Raw genomic sequence first — 13,361 nt, 5'->3', positions numbered from 1 at the left:
ACTCTGACCTTTTTTTGTCTTAGTTTTGTATTTCTCTGTCCATTTTTTCCATTTGCAGAACTACAGCTATGGTGGGTTTCATTTGTAAGAGACATGGAGGGCAAAATTGAAATGAAAACGAGTTTCTTCTAGTCACAATAGTGACCATTAGATCGCGTTAATATTACTCGCTAGCTTCCCAGCCGGTCAGCAAGTAAAATCCTAAGAAGTCCAAAGCACAGGGAGGTTAAGTGGGTGTTTCTAAACAATGAAAAAGTTTCGTGTCAATTTTCTTAACCACAGGGGGGTTTTATGTATTTTACCCTATACTATTTAGAGGGCAAGAAATCAAGCCAATTTTCAGATTGTTCAGATTGTTAGCTGGAAGACAGTTAAAAGATACAAAGAAAAATGGGAACTGTTATAGCTTGGAAACTAGATCAAGATATTTTTTTGTCTTTTTGTGTCTTCCCATTTAGGGGTGTGTCTTTGGTTGACACCAATTGGTGAGCAATTTTGATATATCCGTAAAAGTAGTAAGGTTACCTTGGAAAAAGAAATAAAACACTGTGAGATCAAACTGATAACTAGGATACTTATCAGGGGAAATCAAAAAATCTTTTTGTTGTATACTAGCGTGACATAAGATGAGAGAAAACTTTTCCTTCGAGAATTCATTACATTTGCTGTCGTACATTTCAAGAAAACAGAAATAGATGGGGGATCCCGGGCAAGAAACAAAGAAATCGATAGCCCAATACTTCAAGATATATAAGGCACAAGTTAGAGTAAATAGTGGAACATTTTATTAAATGTAACCAGATTACAAACCATTAAATTTTGTAGGGAAAATGATCTGTTTCATCCCTCACATTTCGCAAAAATATTCTTTTCGTCCCTCACTTTTAAAATGAAGCAAATTCGTGCCCGACATTTAAAAATTAAAACTATTACATCCCTGAATCTAATTTTCAATCTAAATCAAATCATCTAATAACCTAGTAATAAATTTCGAAAATAGAATTGATAGATCATTCGGTCAACTTCATCGTATTCACATGACATTTATTAAACCAAAAAAATAAAAATTATAACATAAAAGGCCATTCTTTGTCTTGGAATAGTAGAGTTTTTTTTTTTTGATAAATCTTTTCATGCACCATTAGTATATCCGCTTGCGAATCTATATGTGTATCATAAATATAGAATTTGGTGCTTAAATTTAAATTAAAATGATATGGCGGTACATAAAACTGTCAGTTTATACAATGATAATGTAGAAAAAATTAATCTTTCTTTTTTATATTATAATTTTTTCTTTTTTCTTTTTAGGTTCATTAAATTTTACATGAATATCAAGTTGAGTTACCCAAGTGATCTACCAATTACACCCCAAAATTTGTAATCAAGTTGATTGGTGGTTTGATTCAGATTAAAATTTGGGTTCAGGGATGTAATAATTTTAGTTTTTAAATGTCAAGGACGAAATTGCTTCATTTTAAAAGTGAGGGACGAAAAGAATATTTTTGTGAAATGTGAAGGATGAAACCGATCATTTTCCCAATTTTGTAAGAAGGTTTACTAAATGGTTCAATCTTTTATCTCAAAACAAGCCTAATTTAAGCTGCAACTTAAACATTAAAATTATTGAACTAATTCTTGATAAAATTAAAAAATACATCATGCGACATGTTTGAAAACTGCTCAAGTTTTGAGGATCTTCTTCTTAGGGTTTTCTAGATCAGCTAATCCTCCATTGTCAAGTGCCCTCTTGGTTGTCTTTGTTGGAGATAGATTGCTCTTGGCGAGGAAGTTCATGAACCATAAAGCTGACTTCTTTGGATATCTTGCATTTCTATCTTTGAAGTTTACATGAATAATCCCAAAACGAGCTGTATAACCCTCAGACCATTCAAAGTTGTCGAGTAATGACCATATAAAGTAACCCTTGACATTGACTTTGTCTCTGCAAAACGCAAATAAAAAAAAACCAAAGTTTACAATATGCACACAAATTAGTCCAAATTTGGAATACCAAATCCCTCATCTTGGAAACTTACACATCCATAGCTTGTTTCACATATGCAAGATGATCATGATGATATTTGATCCTTGTCTTATCAATACGAGCTTCTGAGACAGTAAGACCAGGATCATTTACCTCATCAACACCTATCAAAAAAGGGAAATAAAGTTTGTCAATTTTCATATTTCTTGTAATCCATGTTGTTTTTAATTGATGAAAACCCTAAAACTCTCCCATTGATTACCATTTTCAGTAATATAAATGAGCGGACTATTATAATGTGTTTTTACATATTGTAAGAGCTTGTAAATCCCAAGGGGATAAATGTACAGCCATGCAGAACCAGCCTGAAATTAGATCATATAAAATTGGTTAGTTGCAGAGCATTGATAATATATACGTCACAAATCTTATTAATATACCAAAGATTGGCAAATCACTACAACTAGAAATGCATGGATTCTTATATTTTTAGCCAATGCCTGGACACATCCGAAATTAGTGTTTTTCTTACCCTGGGGCCGATGTCTGTTTTGCCATCAGGACCTACGGCTGTAAAATTTTCCGGAATGAAAGAAAAGTAAGAATTAGGTTTGAAAAGAAGAAGAAGAAGAAGGCGAGCAAGAAAACGATCAACGACTAGAGAATTCCAAGAACTTACTTTGAGTCTTAACTTGTTGATCATTGACATAGCTTAAAAGTTCACTTTTGGTCCCGGATGCATCACTAGCATATATAGAAGTATAATAATTCAATCCAAGAAAATCAAATGATCCTTTCAGATTTTGGCTCTCTTCTTTTGAAAATTTTGGAAGACGTGACTTCACGATATCCCTCATCCTTTTTGGATAGTCACCATAGGTTATTGGTGACATAAACCTGCATATGAAGGAAGCATTAGATAATCAAAAGCAACCAAAGTTTTATGTTATATCAAAGCTCTAACTGATTTGTATTAGATCAATAATATCATAAATTTGTTTTTCCCTTCAATTGGCTATAGCTTGCATATTGAAACTAGCGATTGTGGCATATATATACCATCCGAACATAAAATCAGCCGCCCGCTCAACCGCTTCCTTGTCCTGTGGAGTATCATTAAGAGGCTCCCACCATTGTGACACTAGGGTTATTCCTATCTTCCCTTCTTGACCCTGCAAAAATATTACAACTAAACATCGATATCGAACTTTTCCTGGACTTTAGATGTAACTTACATGTCAAATTATTTTGCAATCTTAGAATTTCATCTAGCTAAATAGCCTACCTTAAAGGTTTCACGGTACACTTTTACAGCTTCAGCATGAGCAAGTAGCAAATGGTGTGCTACCAAGTATGGCTCTGTGCCAGGATTACCATCCACAGGAATGCCTGAAAATAGATGGTTGCATCTGTGTCCAGTATTGCCGTCTTTGATATGTTCGGCTGTGGATATACCCCTACCAGGTGCATGGCCACCAGTGGTGTAGCCATTATAGGCAAAAGTCCATGGCTCATTCAATGTGATCCAATGTTTCACACGATCACCGAATTCCCAAAAACATAACTCAGCAAATTCGCGAAAGTCATCCCTGTTGGATGGAGTAGACTTATCAGATACAATCACATAAAAGATCTAAAAATTTGTAAACACATAGGAATATATTAGGCTTCCTTGATCTAATGCACAAATGAAGGTTTTACCGCTTATTAGTAGCTAAGATTAGCCTTTCAGATATATTATTGTTCAAAGCTGCCCTAATTAACATTTTAAATACTATTTCCTGAGTAAAATACTTTACATTAGTAGGCTTACTATACAATTAGCTGAGGAGGGAGACATGACATGCCTAACAAAAAAATAGTCAAGGGAAGTATATCACTGTCCAGAAAGAAATTATTAGTCCAGAGAAGGTAAATATAAAGTTAGAGAAAAGAATTTCATATGGAACAATTATGTAGGCTAAATTGCCAGTTGGGTACTCCGAATTGTATATCAACATTTAGCTTTCGTGCTGAGTAGATCACTTTTGATATATCTCCTTACCTACTCCTATATACAATGCGCCATTTGCATTAGTTTAAATTTAGTTTAGTGTAATGTCCTAATCACCTGATGGCTACGAACATGGTATACGAATCTTCTCTCTCTCTCTCTCATAGCCTATGAAACTTCCTGCTCCCTTGTCACATATTTCATGTATTTAATATGGAGCAATATGTTATTAAACAGTTGATGAAATTATATAAGACCGAATTACACCACTTACACTATTCTCCGACAGAGGAAACCGCCATATTCATCTTCCAAAGTTTGGGGTACATCCCAGTGGAAAAGAGTCACAAAAGGCTTGATACCTGCAATAGTGTGTTTATATTGCATGGGGTTAATTCGACTCCCAAAAAAAGAAAAAAAAAAGGCTAATGCTATGTTTGGACGCTTAAATTACCTAGAAAGTGAAATTTTTGAGCTTCTTTTGTCGCAAAATTTACGACTTTCATAAAAAACACACTTTTTTTTGTACTCTTAGCAATAAAAAGTAATGTATAGGAAATGCCTTCCACACAATTCCTGCCAATACCTTGGGAGACTTTTTATTGAACTTCCATAAAAAACAAATAAAAAAGAACTCACCATTTGCCAAGAGCTCATCGATAAGATTGTTGTAGTACTGTATTCCTTCTTTGTTCACACCAGCATTTAGTCTTCCACCTGTTATTTCAGTTTGGGTCAGAGGCTTCTTATTCAAGTGCTCGTTTGTGGTTGAAAGTATAACATGTGTGCCTTAGATTTTGTCCTAGTATATTTGCGTGAAGATATTTCAAATGTTCATTTTTCTCTTGTTTGACTATTGTATTCTTCTTGCTTACCAGGCAGTACTCTAGACCAGGAGATTGAAAATCGGTATGCATCCAAGCCAATTTTCTTCATCATTTGGACATCTTCCTGCACTATTGAAAAGCTTGAATATTAGTAGCACTAAATGGTCGTGCCCATTTTTCACTCAAATTTAATATTCAACCATTCATGCATCCTTTAATTTGTATAAGTTTCTCATTTTAGTAATCATATATAGATCACGGTACTTTATAAGTTGAAAAGCTTTACCTTGTAACGATGATATTGATCAATAGCCACATTTCCATTACTTCCATCGACCACTTTATCAGGTCTTTGTTCAGTAAATTTGTCCCATATACTAGGGCCTCTACCACCTTCTTCTGCAGCACCTTCCATCTATCACCCACAAAAGGAAAAAATTGTGAAAACAAGAAAACGTTCAATTTTTAACCAATCCATGACTTGTTAAACTATCTCCAAAATTAGCAGGACTTATATAACTTTTCTTTTTCATGTAAAATTGAATGTTGTATTAAAATCAGATAATAATTGTCTCACGCAAACAAGACATCTGCACTACAGTCACTGCCGGAACCGTGAACTAAGCTTTCCCTTTTTTTTTGGGGGTGTTGGGGCGGGGATGTTGGGCCCCAAAGGAGCTATCTTGCATCTTTTACAAAAAGCTTAGGGGGCAAAGATAAGTTGGTCGAAGGTATAAGTGAAAATATTAATTTTTTAAGAGGATATAAAAGAATTTCTAAAATTTTAAGCGGGCACGATCTAAATTTTACAAAGATATGTGTGAAAATCTTCAAATTTTTTAAAGGTATACAAAAGAATTTTGTAAATTCTTAAGGGACACTTGCCCCTCCCTGCACCCTTACTTCCGCCACTGACTACAAGAAGTAGCAATATTAAATTTGTAAAACCTATATTGTTCACAATAATTAAGCAGGAACAAGACTTAATTTACCTGATAAGCAGCCGATGCACTTCCAAAGATGAAGTCCTCTCCAAAATCGGCACGGCTGAGATCATTTGTGACGTTGCTTTTAGCTGCCATTTCTTGAAGCTACACTTCCTTTGTCTTGATTTCTGATGATCAATTGATTTGAAGTTTTGAAATATGTTTTCCTGAATAAGGTCTGTTATTGAATACTTTTGAGTTGTGGTACTAAAGCTATGATTATACAGGGCTTATATAGGCATGATTAGCTAGGAAAAACGAGTAGCTGTTGCGTGTATTGACTTTCATTTTTATCTTTTTTATCAGCAAGTTGGAAGGCTGCGCTTAGACTTTGATCGGGTAAAATAGCATCCTTTTTTAAATCACTTCTTGAGACCACCGTTTGCTGGCATTCTGAAATGGTTAGAGGATAGTAATTGAAATCAGAGACTAAAGTATGCATGGCCCCCCACTCTGTGAATAAATTAGCATATAAGATTTAGCTTTTTTTAAAAAAAAGGAAACAGATTTTTCTTATCAATTAATCGGAAAAATATTTTGATTAAGTCTGAATTAAGATGTGTTAATATTAGACAGGACTTGTTGTCATCATAAGCTTCTATTGTTTTCTTGCTACCTTCCTTTTGTGGACTTTATTAAAGGAAAAGTTCATTATTTTCTGATCTATTAAAAGTTAAAATCATGAATTCGTGTTAAATGTTTGGACAAGGTAATGGTTTTTTTTTTTTTTCAAAGAGACGTCGCCTCAATTTTCACTTTTTCGCAACCTAATAAGAGCAAAAATACTAATTAGTAGAACACTTCAAAACTGCTTTTAGCTAAAGAAAGAAAAAAGTGTAATCAATAAAACTTAATTTAGAGCAAAATAACTAATGAGTAGAACACTTCACCCCTCTTTCCAGGGGATCGCTTCAAATTGTAGTGTAGGAAAAACGGGGAAGAAAAAGGAAAAGAACACACAAATTAATATATTAACAAATAAATGAAACTTGAAAAAGAAATTCACAAAAATACCTAAACATAGCATATTGCTACATGAAATTGTTTAAATTCAATTGTTTGATTGAATAAACCTAATGATCAAAGTATATAGCAGCAAGCAAAAGAAATTCCAGAGATATCTTGCGCGACCTTAAAGCTCTAAAATTTTCTGAAACAATGTCAATTACTTGAAATATTATTTAAAATAATTATTACAATATTTTTTACAATGTGATATATATGAAATAAAAAAAAGTATGCTGAAAATTATATTCATAATATGAATAAATAATTTTCTTAATAAATAATGTCAATCGAAACACATGCCGTGTTGTTTGCCTAAACTGGCAAAAAGTTCCTCTCGTCGCCCCTCCGTCGCTCTAATGTTGAGTTGCTTCCTGCCAAATCAGTAGCAAAGAAATTGCGTGAGGAATTCTATGAACCGATGAGTTCTCGTTTTGTCCTCGTCTTGTCCCTGACGTAGATGTAGAAGTTGAGGGGACAAGACTTTGGAGGCTGGTCTATTCAATATGGGAGAATGTGAGCTGCCAACAATTACATCAGCCAATTGAAATTTAAGGGTTTCTCTCTCTAGATAAGAGCGCGAGTCTCTCAGTCTTGAGAGTTTCAAATCTTTTCAAAATCCTTCTAAAATTCCCTCACAATTTCCGCAAACACACACAGACAATCCCAAGATCTAGACATTCCCCACTTTGTAGCGCTGAGAGTTAGTTAAGATTAGCGAACTTTTTAGAGTGCATCAGCAAAATAGTGATCTGTGAGATAATCCTGTCTCCCAGCTTGTGGAAAGCTTACGCCACAGTGTTAGCTTTTGTCGGATTTCTGCATGCAGTAGTGATCTTTGTTTGTATGGTCCGAGGAAACAGACTCCATGGAAGACGTAGGTGCGCTGGCAGGTAACTTCATAGCCATTAATCCTACAGTCCTCAGTTGCTGTTATCATTTCTGTTAAAGGTTCTGGGTTTTTTTTTTTTGCCTCAGTCAGCCCTTCTGGTTTTTTTCTTTTATAATAAGGAAAAACTTTTAAAAAAAAAAAAAAATCTTTAAGAAGGTCGTAAGTGTTTTTCTACTTATTTCTCTGTTTTATTTTCATATTTAGGAAGGTAGTTCTTTTCTGAGTTGTGTGTCTCGCCTGCTTGTGATGGCCTCCTTTGTTTTTGGCCTTGTTTGACTTGTCCTGGTCTCAGTAGTGATAGCAGGGTTTATTCTTTAGAATCTGTATAGACCTTATGGCGGAAGAACTGGCAGATGCGATCAGCAAGTTTGCTCTATCAGAGAAAGAATTGGAGGGTACAGACCTAGGAAGCGAAGAGATAGATAGAGGTATACTTGAATGCCAGTTAAGTCTAGTGGGTAGAATCAGAGGTGAGAAAGTGGTTAATTTTGTAGGAGTAAAGAACTTCGTGAATTCAGCTTGGGGGTATCCAAGGAATCTGAGAATCATAGAACTGGGCCCAAACTTGTTTCAGTTTTATATTCCGAACAGGGAGGACAGAGATAGGATCGTAGGAGGAGGTCCTTGGGTCATGGACAACCAAATTCTGGTTATGAAACATTGGAATGAAGGTATAGAGGATGATACAGCTGCCTTTGACCTAGCCCCTATGTGGGTGCAAGTCTGGAATCTTCCCGTGCACTGGATAACAAAAGAAACGGGGAGGAAAATTGGTGCAGTGTTTCATGAAGTAAGGGATGTTCTAGTGCCTCAAGTAGGAGGAAAGGAAGGAAGACATTTAAAGCTTTTGGTGATGCTAGATATCTCACTACCTCTACTAAGGGGAACAACCGTTAAAGTGAATGGAGTGTTGAAGTGGTTGAATTTCAGATATGAGCGCTGTCCAGATTTCTGCTATAAATGTGGTGTAGTTGGACATGGAGAAAAGTCATGCAAGGCAATTATACAGATTAGTAAAGGTAAGCAGGAACATCAGTATGGTCCGTGGTTGAGAGCAAATACAGGAAAACCATCACCCCAAAAGGAACACCAAAGCAAGTTTAACTCGGAGAAGAACCATTGGGGTTTTAAAGATGGAGAGATGGTACTTTTAAACCCCAAGGCTAAGGAGAATCTGGAACATAGACATAAGGAATTCTCGTCAGGGAAAAAGGAAGATTTTAGGAAAGGAAATGATGAGAATCAGACAGATAAGGGAAGGGCCGAAGAGATGGATATTAATGAGGTGCAGAAGACAACAGAGGAGGTGAGCTGCAATGATATGAGAATGCAAGGTTCAGTTTCAAACATCATCTATAGCCAAAAGGTAAATGGTACCAGGGAGGAAACAGAACCCCTTCCTGGGGGAAAAAGTAACTGTGCTCTGGAAGTAGGATTTGTGAGTTTATCAGAAGGGAAGGTGAATAGTGGATCGGTCAAGGGTGAAGTGGAAAGAACTGGTCTTGAGCAAATAGCACAGGAGCTTATGCAAGTAACAGTAGTAGAGGCAGAAATTGTTAGCCCGGAGACAGCATTAATGCAAATTGATCCAGAAAGCTCTGATTTGGGAACAAAGGCAGTTCAGAAACATAATAGGAAGATGAAGAAACAGTTGAGATCTCCTAAAATCTCTAGACAGCCTTTGAGAGAGTTGAGCAGGAATAGGAATTTGTCACTTCACCAAGGCAAAAGAAAACTCAATTTGGTGGATGAGGATATGGTGGAAGTGCAGGTGAATGAGATTGCCCCCAAGAGGAACAAACTGGATCCTAAGGAGGGGAATCTGAGTGAAAATTCTAAGGGGGAAGGGGCCAACCTTAACTGGCCCCTCAAGTTACAATGAAGGTTTTGGTGTGGAACTGCCAAGGTGTAGGGAGCCCCTTGACAGTTCCCCAGTTGAGGGAGGCTAAGAACCTCCTCTCCCCAAACATGGTCTTTCTGAGTGAGACCAAAAACAGGTTTAGATATATGAAGAAGGTCCAAAATATACTGAGGTATGATGAAAGTGTAATAGTGGAAGCAATGGATAGGAAAGAAGGCATGGCCTTATTTTGGAATCATGACATACAGGTTAGGAATGTGGTAACAACTGCTCTAACTATAGAGGCTCTAGTTATAGATCCGGACACCCAGGTTGAGTGGTGGTTTATTGGTGTTTACATGAGTTGTGATGCTAATATCAGGAAAGAACAATGGAAAGTTTTGACTTTGAGACAACAACTGTGGGGGGATAAATGGCTTCTAGCAGGGGACTTCAATGATATACTCTCTAATGAGGAGAAGTGGGGTGGTAGAGTAAGAGAAGAGAGAAGCTTCAAGGATTTTAATAGTTTTGTAGAAAACAACAGGCTGGTAGATCTTGGTTTTACTGGTAACCCCTGGACTTGGAGCAATAATTGGGAAGATGAGGGAGAGATAAGGCAAAGACTGGATAGAGGCTTGAGTACAATAGAATGGGGCCAATTTTTTGACAAGGCTAAATGTGAACATGTGGATACCTTTGGGTCAGATCATAGCATGCTGCTCATTGATAATTGGCCAAGAATAGAGAAGAGGAAATCAAGATTTTTCTTTGATAAGAGATGGCTTAAAAGGTCAGAGGTCAATCAGATTGTTGAGCAAGCTTGGAACCAATCAGTAGAAGGAAATAGTATGTATAGGATTACAAGACAGGTTGCTAACTGCAGAGTTGCTCTTCTCAAATGGAAAAATAATTTCACAGGGAATTCACTGCTAAAAATCAACCATTTGAAGCAACAGCTTAAGGAGGTTCAGGACTCGAAGGCTGTTGGCTCCAAGGACAAGATTGCAGAGTTGAAGAGTCAGTTGAAAGTGGCATATTCAGAAGAGGAACAGTACTGGGCCCAGAAAGCAAGAATTGACTGGTTGAGAGAAGGGGACAAGAATACCAAATTCTTCCATGCTTGTGTGAAGGGGAGGAGGAGGAAAAATAGAATGCTCAACATTCAAAGGGAGGATGGAACTTGGACGAAAAATGAGGAGGAGCTGGGAAAGGAAGTAGCTGAATACTATAGGGTCCTTTTCGCTAGTTCTGGGAGTGAGGGTCTTGCTGAGATTCTAAGTGGTATACCTCTAACAATCACTACTGAGATGAATGACAAGCTAACTAAAGAGGTTAGTGATATAGAAATCAAATCTGCTCTCTTCTCCATGAATCCGAATAAGGCTCCTGGTCAAGATGGTATGACTCCCTTGTTCTTCCAAAAATTTTGGCATGTTGTTAAACCAGATTTAGTTGCTGCCATTAGGCATTTTTTCCAAACCAACAACATGCCTAAGTCCTGGAATCATACTGTCATCTCCCTTATTCCCAAAATACAAAGTCCCATTAACTTGAAGAGCTATAGGCCAATTAGTCTCTGTAACGTAGTGTACAAAGTGATTTCAAAAATTTTGGCCAATAGACTCAAGAAAGTTTTAAGCCTTTGCATTAGTAAAAACCAAGCAGCCTTTATCCCAGGCAGGCAAATTCTCGATAATGTCATTTTGTGCCATGAATATTTGCATTACATGAAAAATAAGAAACAAGGACAAAATGGATTTATGGCTGTGAAGCTGGACATGTCAAAGGCCTACGACAGGGTGGAGTGGAAATTCCTGGATTCCATGATGGACAAGATGGGCTACTGCGCAGTTTGGAGGAAATGGATATGGAGCTGTCTATCATCTGTTACATACTCCTTCAACATAAATGGAATACCAAAGGAGTTTGTAATTCCAGAAAGGGGAATAAGACAAGGTGATCCATTGTCACCTTATCTTTTCCTTCTTTGTTCAGAAGGGTTCTCCAATTTATTGAAGCAGGCTGAAGGTGAAAAAAGAATGACAGGGATGAAGATATGCAGGAATGGTCCAAGCTTGACCCATTTATTTTTTGCTGACGACTCACTGGTCTTCTGTAAAGCTGATAGAGGGGAAGCTAACGAACTCTGTCAAATTCTTAGGAAGTATGAGAAGGGATCAGGCCAAGTTATAAATCTGGAAAAGTCCTCAGTTTTTTTCAGTGGAAATGTGAGCCATCAGAATAAAGGGGAAATAAGACGAAGCCTAGGCACAATTCAGGTGGCTACGCAAGGGAAATATTTGGGACTACCTATGGTGATTACAAGATCCAAACAACAAGTTTTTGGTTACATAAAGGATAGTATTAGCAGAAGGATGAACAGCTGGAAGAACAGATTGCTTAGCCAAGGGGGGAAGGAAGTATTATTGAAGTCAGTCTCCATGGCAATGCCAGTTTACACAATGTCCTGTTTTAAACTCCCTAACAAACTGTGTAAAGAAGTGACATCCATTTTTGCTAATTACTGGTGGGGAGAATCTGAAGGAAGAAATAAGATGCATTGGTGTTCATGGGGGAGATTGGCTAGAGATAAAAAAGAGGGAGGCTTGGGCTTCAAGGAGTTGCAAAACTTCAACAAAGCCTTGCTGGCTAAACAGGTTTGGAGGGTAATCTCCAAACCAAACCTTTTAGTCAGTAAAATCTTGAGGGCCAAGTACTTTCCAAAGGAATCCATCTTTAAATGTAAAATCCCGAAATGTGCTTCTTGGATCTGGCAAAGCCTGATGAATGTGAGGGATTTTGTGCGCAATGGAACCAGAAGGAAGATAGGTAATGGCAAAGCAACAAATATCTGGGAGGATAATTGGATCCCTGGAAATAAGGATGGGAAAGTCACCACTGCGATGCCTCAGTGTTGCAATATTAGAAGGGTAGAAGAGCTGATCAGTGGCTTTAGATGGAGGAGACCATTAGTGTGTCGGATTTTCAACAGAAAGGATGCGAAAGAAATCCTTGATATTCCAATCAGTATTGCAGGAAGGGAGGACAGCAATTATTGGTTACATAGTGGCAGTGGTACCTACACGGTCAATTCAGGATATAAAGCTCTATGTCAGGAAACATCTCAACACAAGGAAAGGAGAGATAATGAGGCAGGAACAAGCTCAGCAAACTATAATGATAAGCAATGGAAGTGGCTGTGGAAGCTAAAGGTCAAAAGCAAGATTAAACATTTCATTTGGAGGAGTCTAAATGGCCTGTTACCAGTTAATGACCTGGTGTTTAAAAGAATACACCAGGGGGATCCAATTTGTGATGGCTGTGGTGAACAGGAAGAATCAATTGAACATTTGCTCTTTCAATGCAGCAGAGCCCAAGAAGTTTGGAAGATGGCCCCAATTCAATGGGATGGTTTAACGGAACAGACAAGGAATATATTAGTATGGTGGAATTCTATGCTGGAAGCAACAAACAGGATAGAAGGAAGGGAACATGTTGAGCTAACTGTGAATATCCTTTGGCAAATCTGGAAAAGAAGGAATGAATGGAAGTTCAATGCCAAACGAAGGCATCCTTGGGAAACAATCAAAAAGGCCTTACAGGAATGGCAAGAGCAAGCATCAGCTTGGAGGGAGGAGAAATCGACACCTGGGGAAGTTGAAAGAGACAGAGAGAATGCAGAAACTGATGAAGGTGGAAGGGATGAAATGCAGATCAGATTTTCAACTCATGTGCAAGAACAAACCAATAGAGTTGGGACTGGGATTATAGCAACTAATGCCAACCATCAATTGGTGTCTGCTTGGGCACTGACTGATAGGTATGCAG

General features: G+C 37.4%; 1 protein-coding gene across 2 annotated transcripts; it reads right to left on the bottom strand.

Annotated features, from left to right (window-relative positions):
• Window positions 1-1,637: 1,637 nt before the first annotated feature.
• On the bottom strand, window positions 1,638-5,955 carry LOC113697538 (raucaffricine-O-beta-D-glucosidase-like). 2 transcript variants are annotated; one of them, XM_027217201.2, is made up of 12 exons: window positions 5,800-5,955; window positions 5,094-5,222; window positions 4,856-4,931; window positions 4,620-4,697; window positions 4,255-4,342; window positions 3,273-3,576; window positions 3,047-3,159; window positions 2,667-2,884; window positions 2,520-2,557; window positions 2,250-2,352; window positions 2,040-2,151; window positions 1,638-1,945 (listed from the first exon to the last, which is right to left on the bottom strand). In XM_027217201.2, the coding sequence occupies exons 1-12, from the start codon at window positions 5,887-5,889 to the stop codon at window positions 1,684-1,686; spliced, it is 1,611 nt and encodes a 536-aa protein (XP_027073002.1). In that variant the 5' UTR covers window positions 5,890-5,955; the 3' UTR covers window positions 1,638-1,683. The 2 variants fall into 2 exon arrangements, with proteins under 2 accessions (XP_027073002.1, XP_071910191.1); XM_072054090.1 differs by lacking the exon at window positions 5,800-5,955 and having other exon boundaries at window positions 4,856-4,936; window positions 5,094-5,203.
• Between the last annotated feature and the right edge of the window lie 7,406 nt (window positions 5,956-13,361).

This window comes from Coffea arabica, chromosome 6e (genome assembly GCF_036785885.1).
Source record: "Coffea arabica cultivar ET-39 chromosome 6e, Coffea Arabica ET-39 HiFi, whole genome shotgun sequence".
In the NCBI taxonomy this organism is placed as follows: Eukaryota; Viridiplantae; Streptophyta; class Magnoliopsida; order Gentianales; family Rubiaceae; genus Coffea; species Coffea arabica.
Note: the sequence above shows the minus strand (reverse complement) of the source record. Positions and strands in the feature narration are given on the sequence as shown.

Excerpts from the sequence above, each read along its gene's own strand:
- LOC113697538 (XM_027217201.2), bottom strand. The coding sequence starts at position 5,889 with ATGGCAGCTAAAAGCAACGTCACAAATGATCTCAGCCGTGCCGATTTT. Across the intron at positions 4,932-5,093 it reads ATCAATATCATCGTTACAAG|GAAGATGTCCAAATGATGAA; the intron begins GTAAAGCTTTTC and ends TCAATAGTGCAG. Across the intron at positions 4,698-4,855 it reads CTGGTCTAGAGTACTGCCTG|GTGGAAGACTAAATGCTGGT; the intron begins GTAAGCAAGAAG and ends CTGAAATAACAG.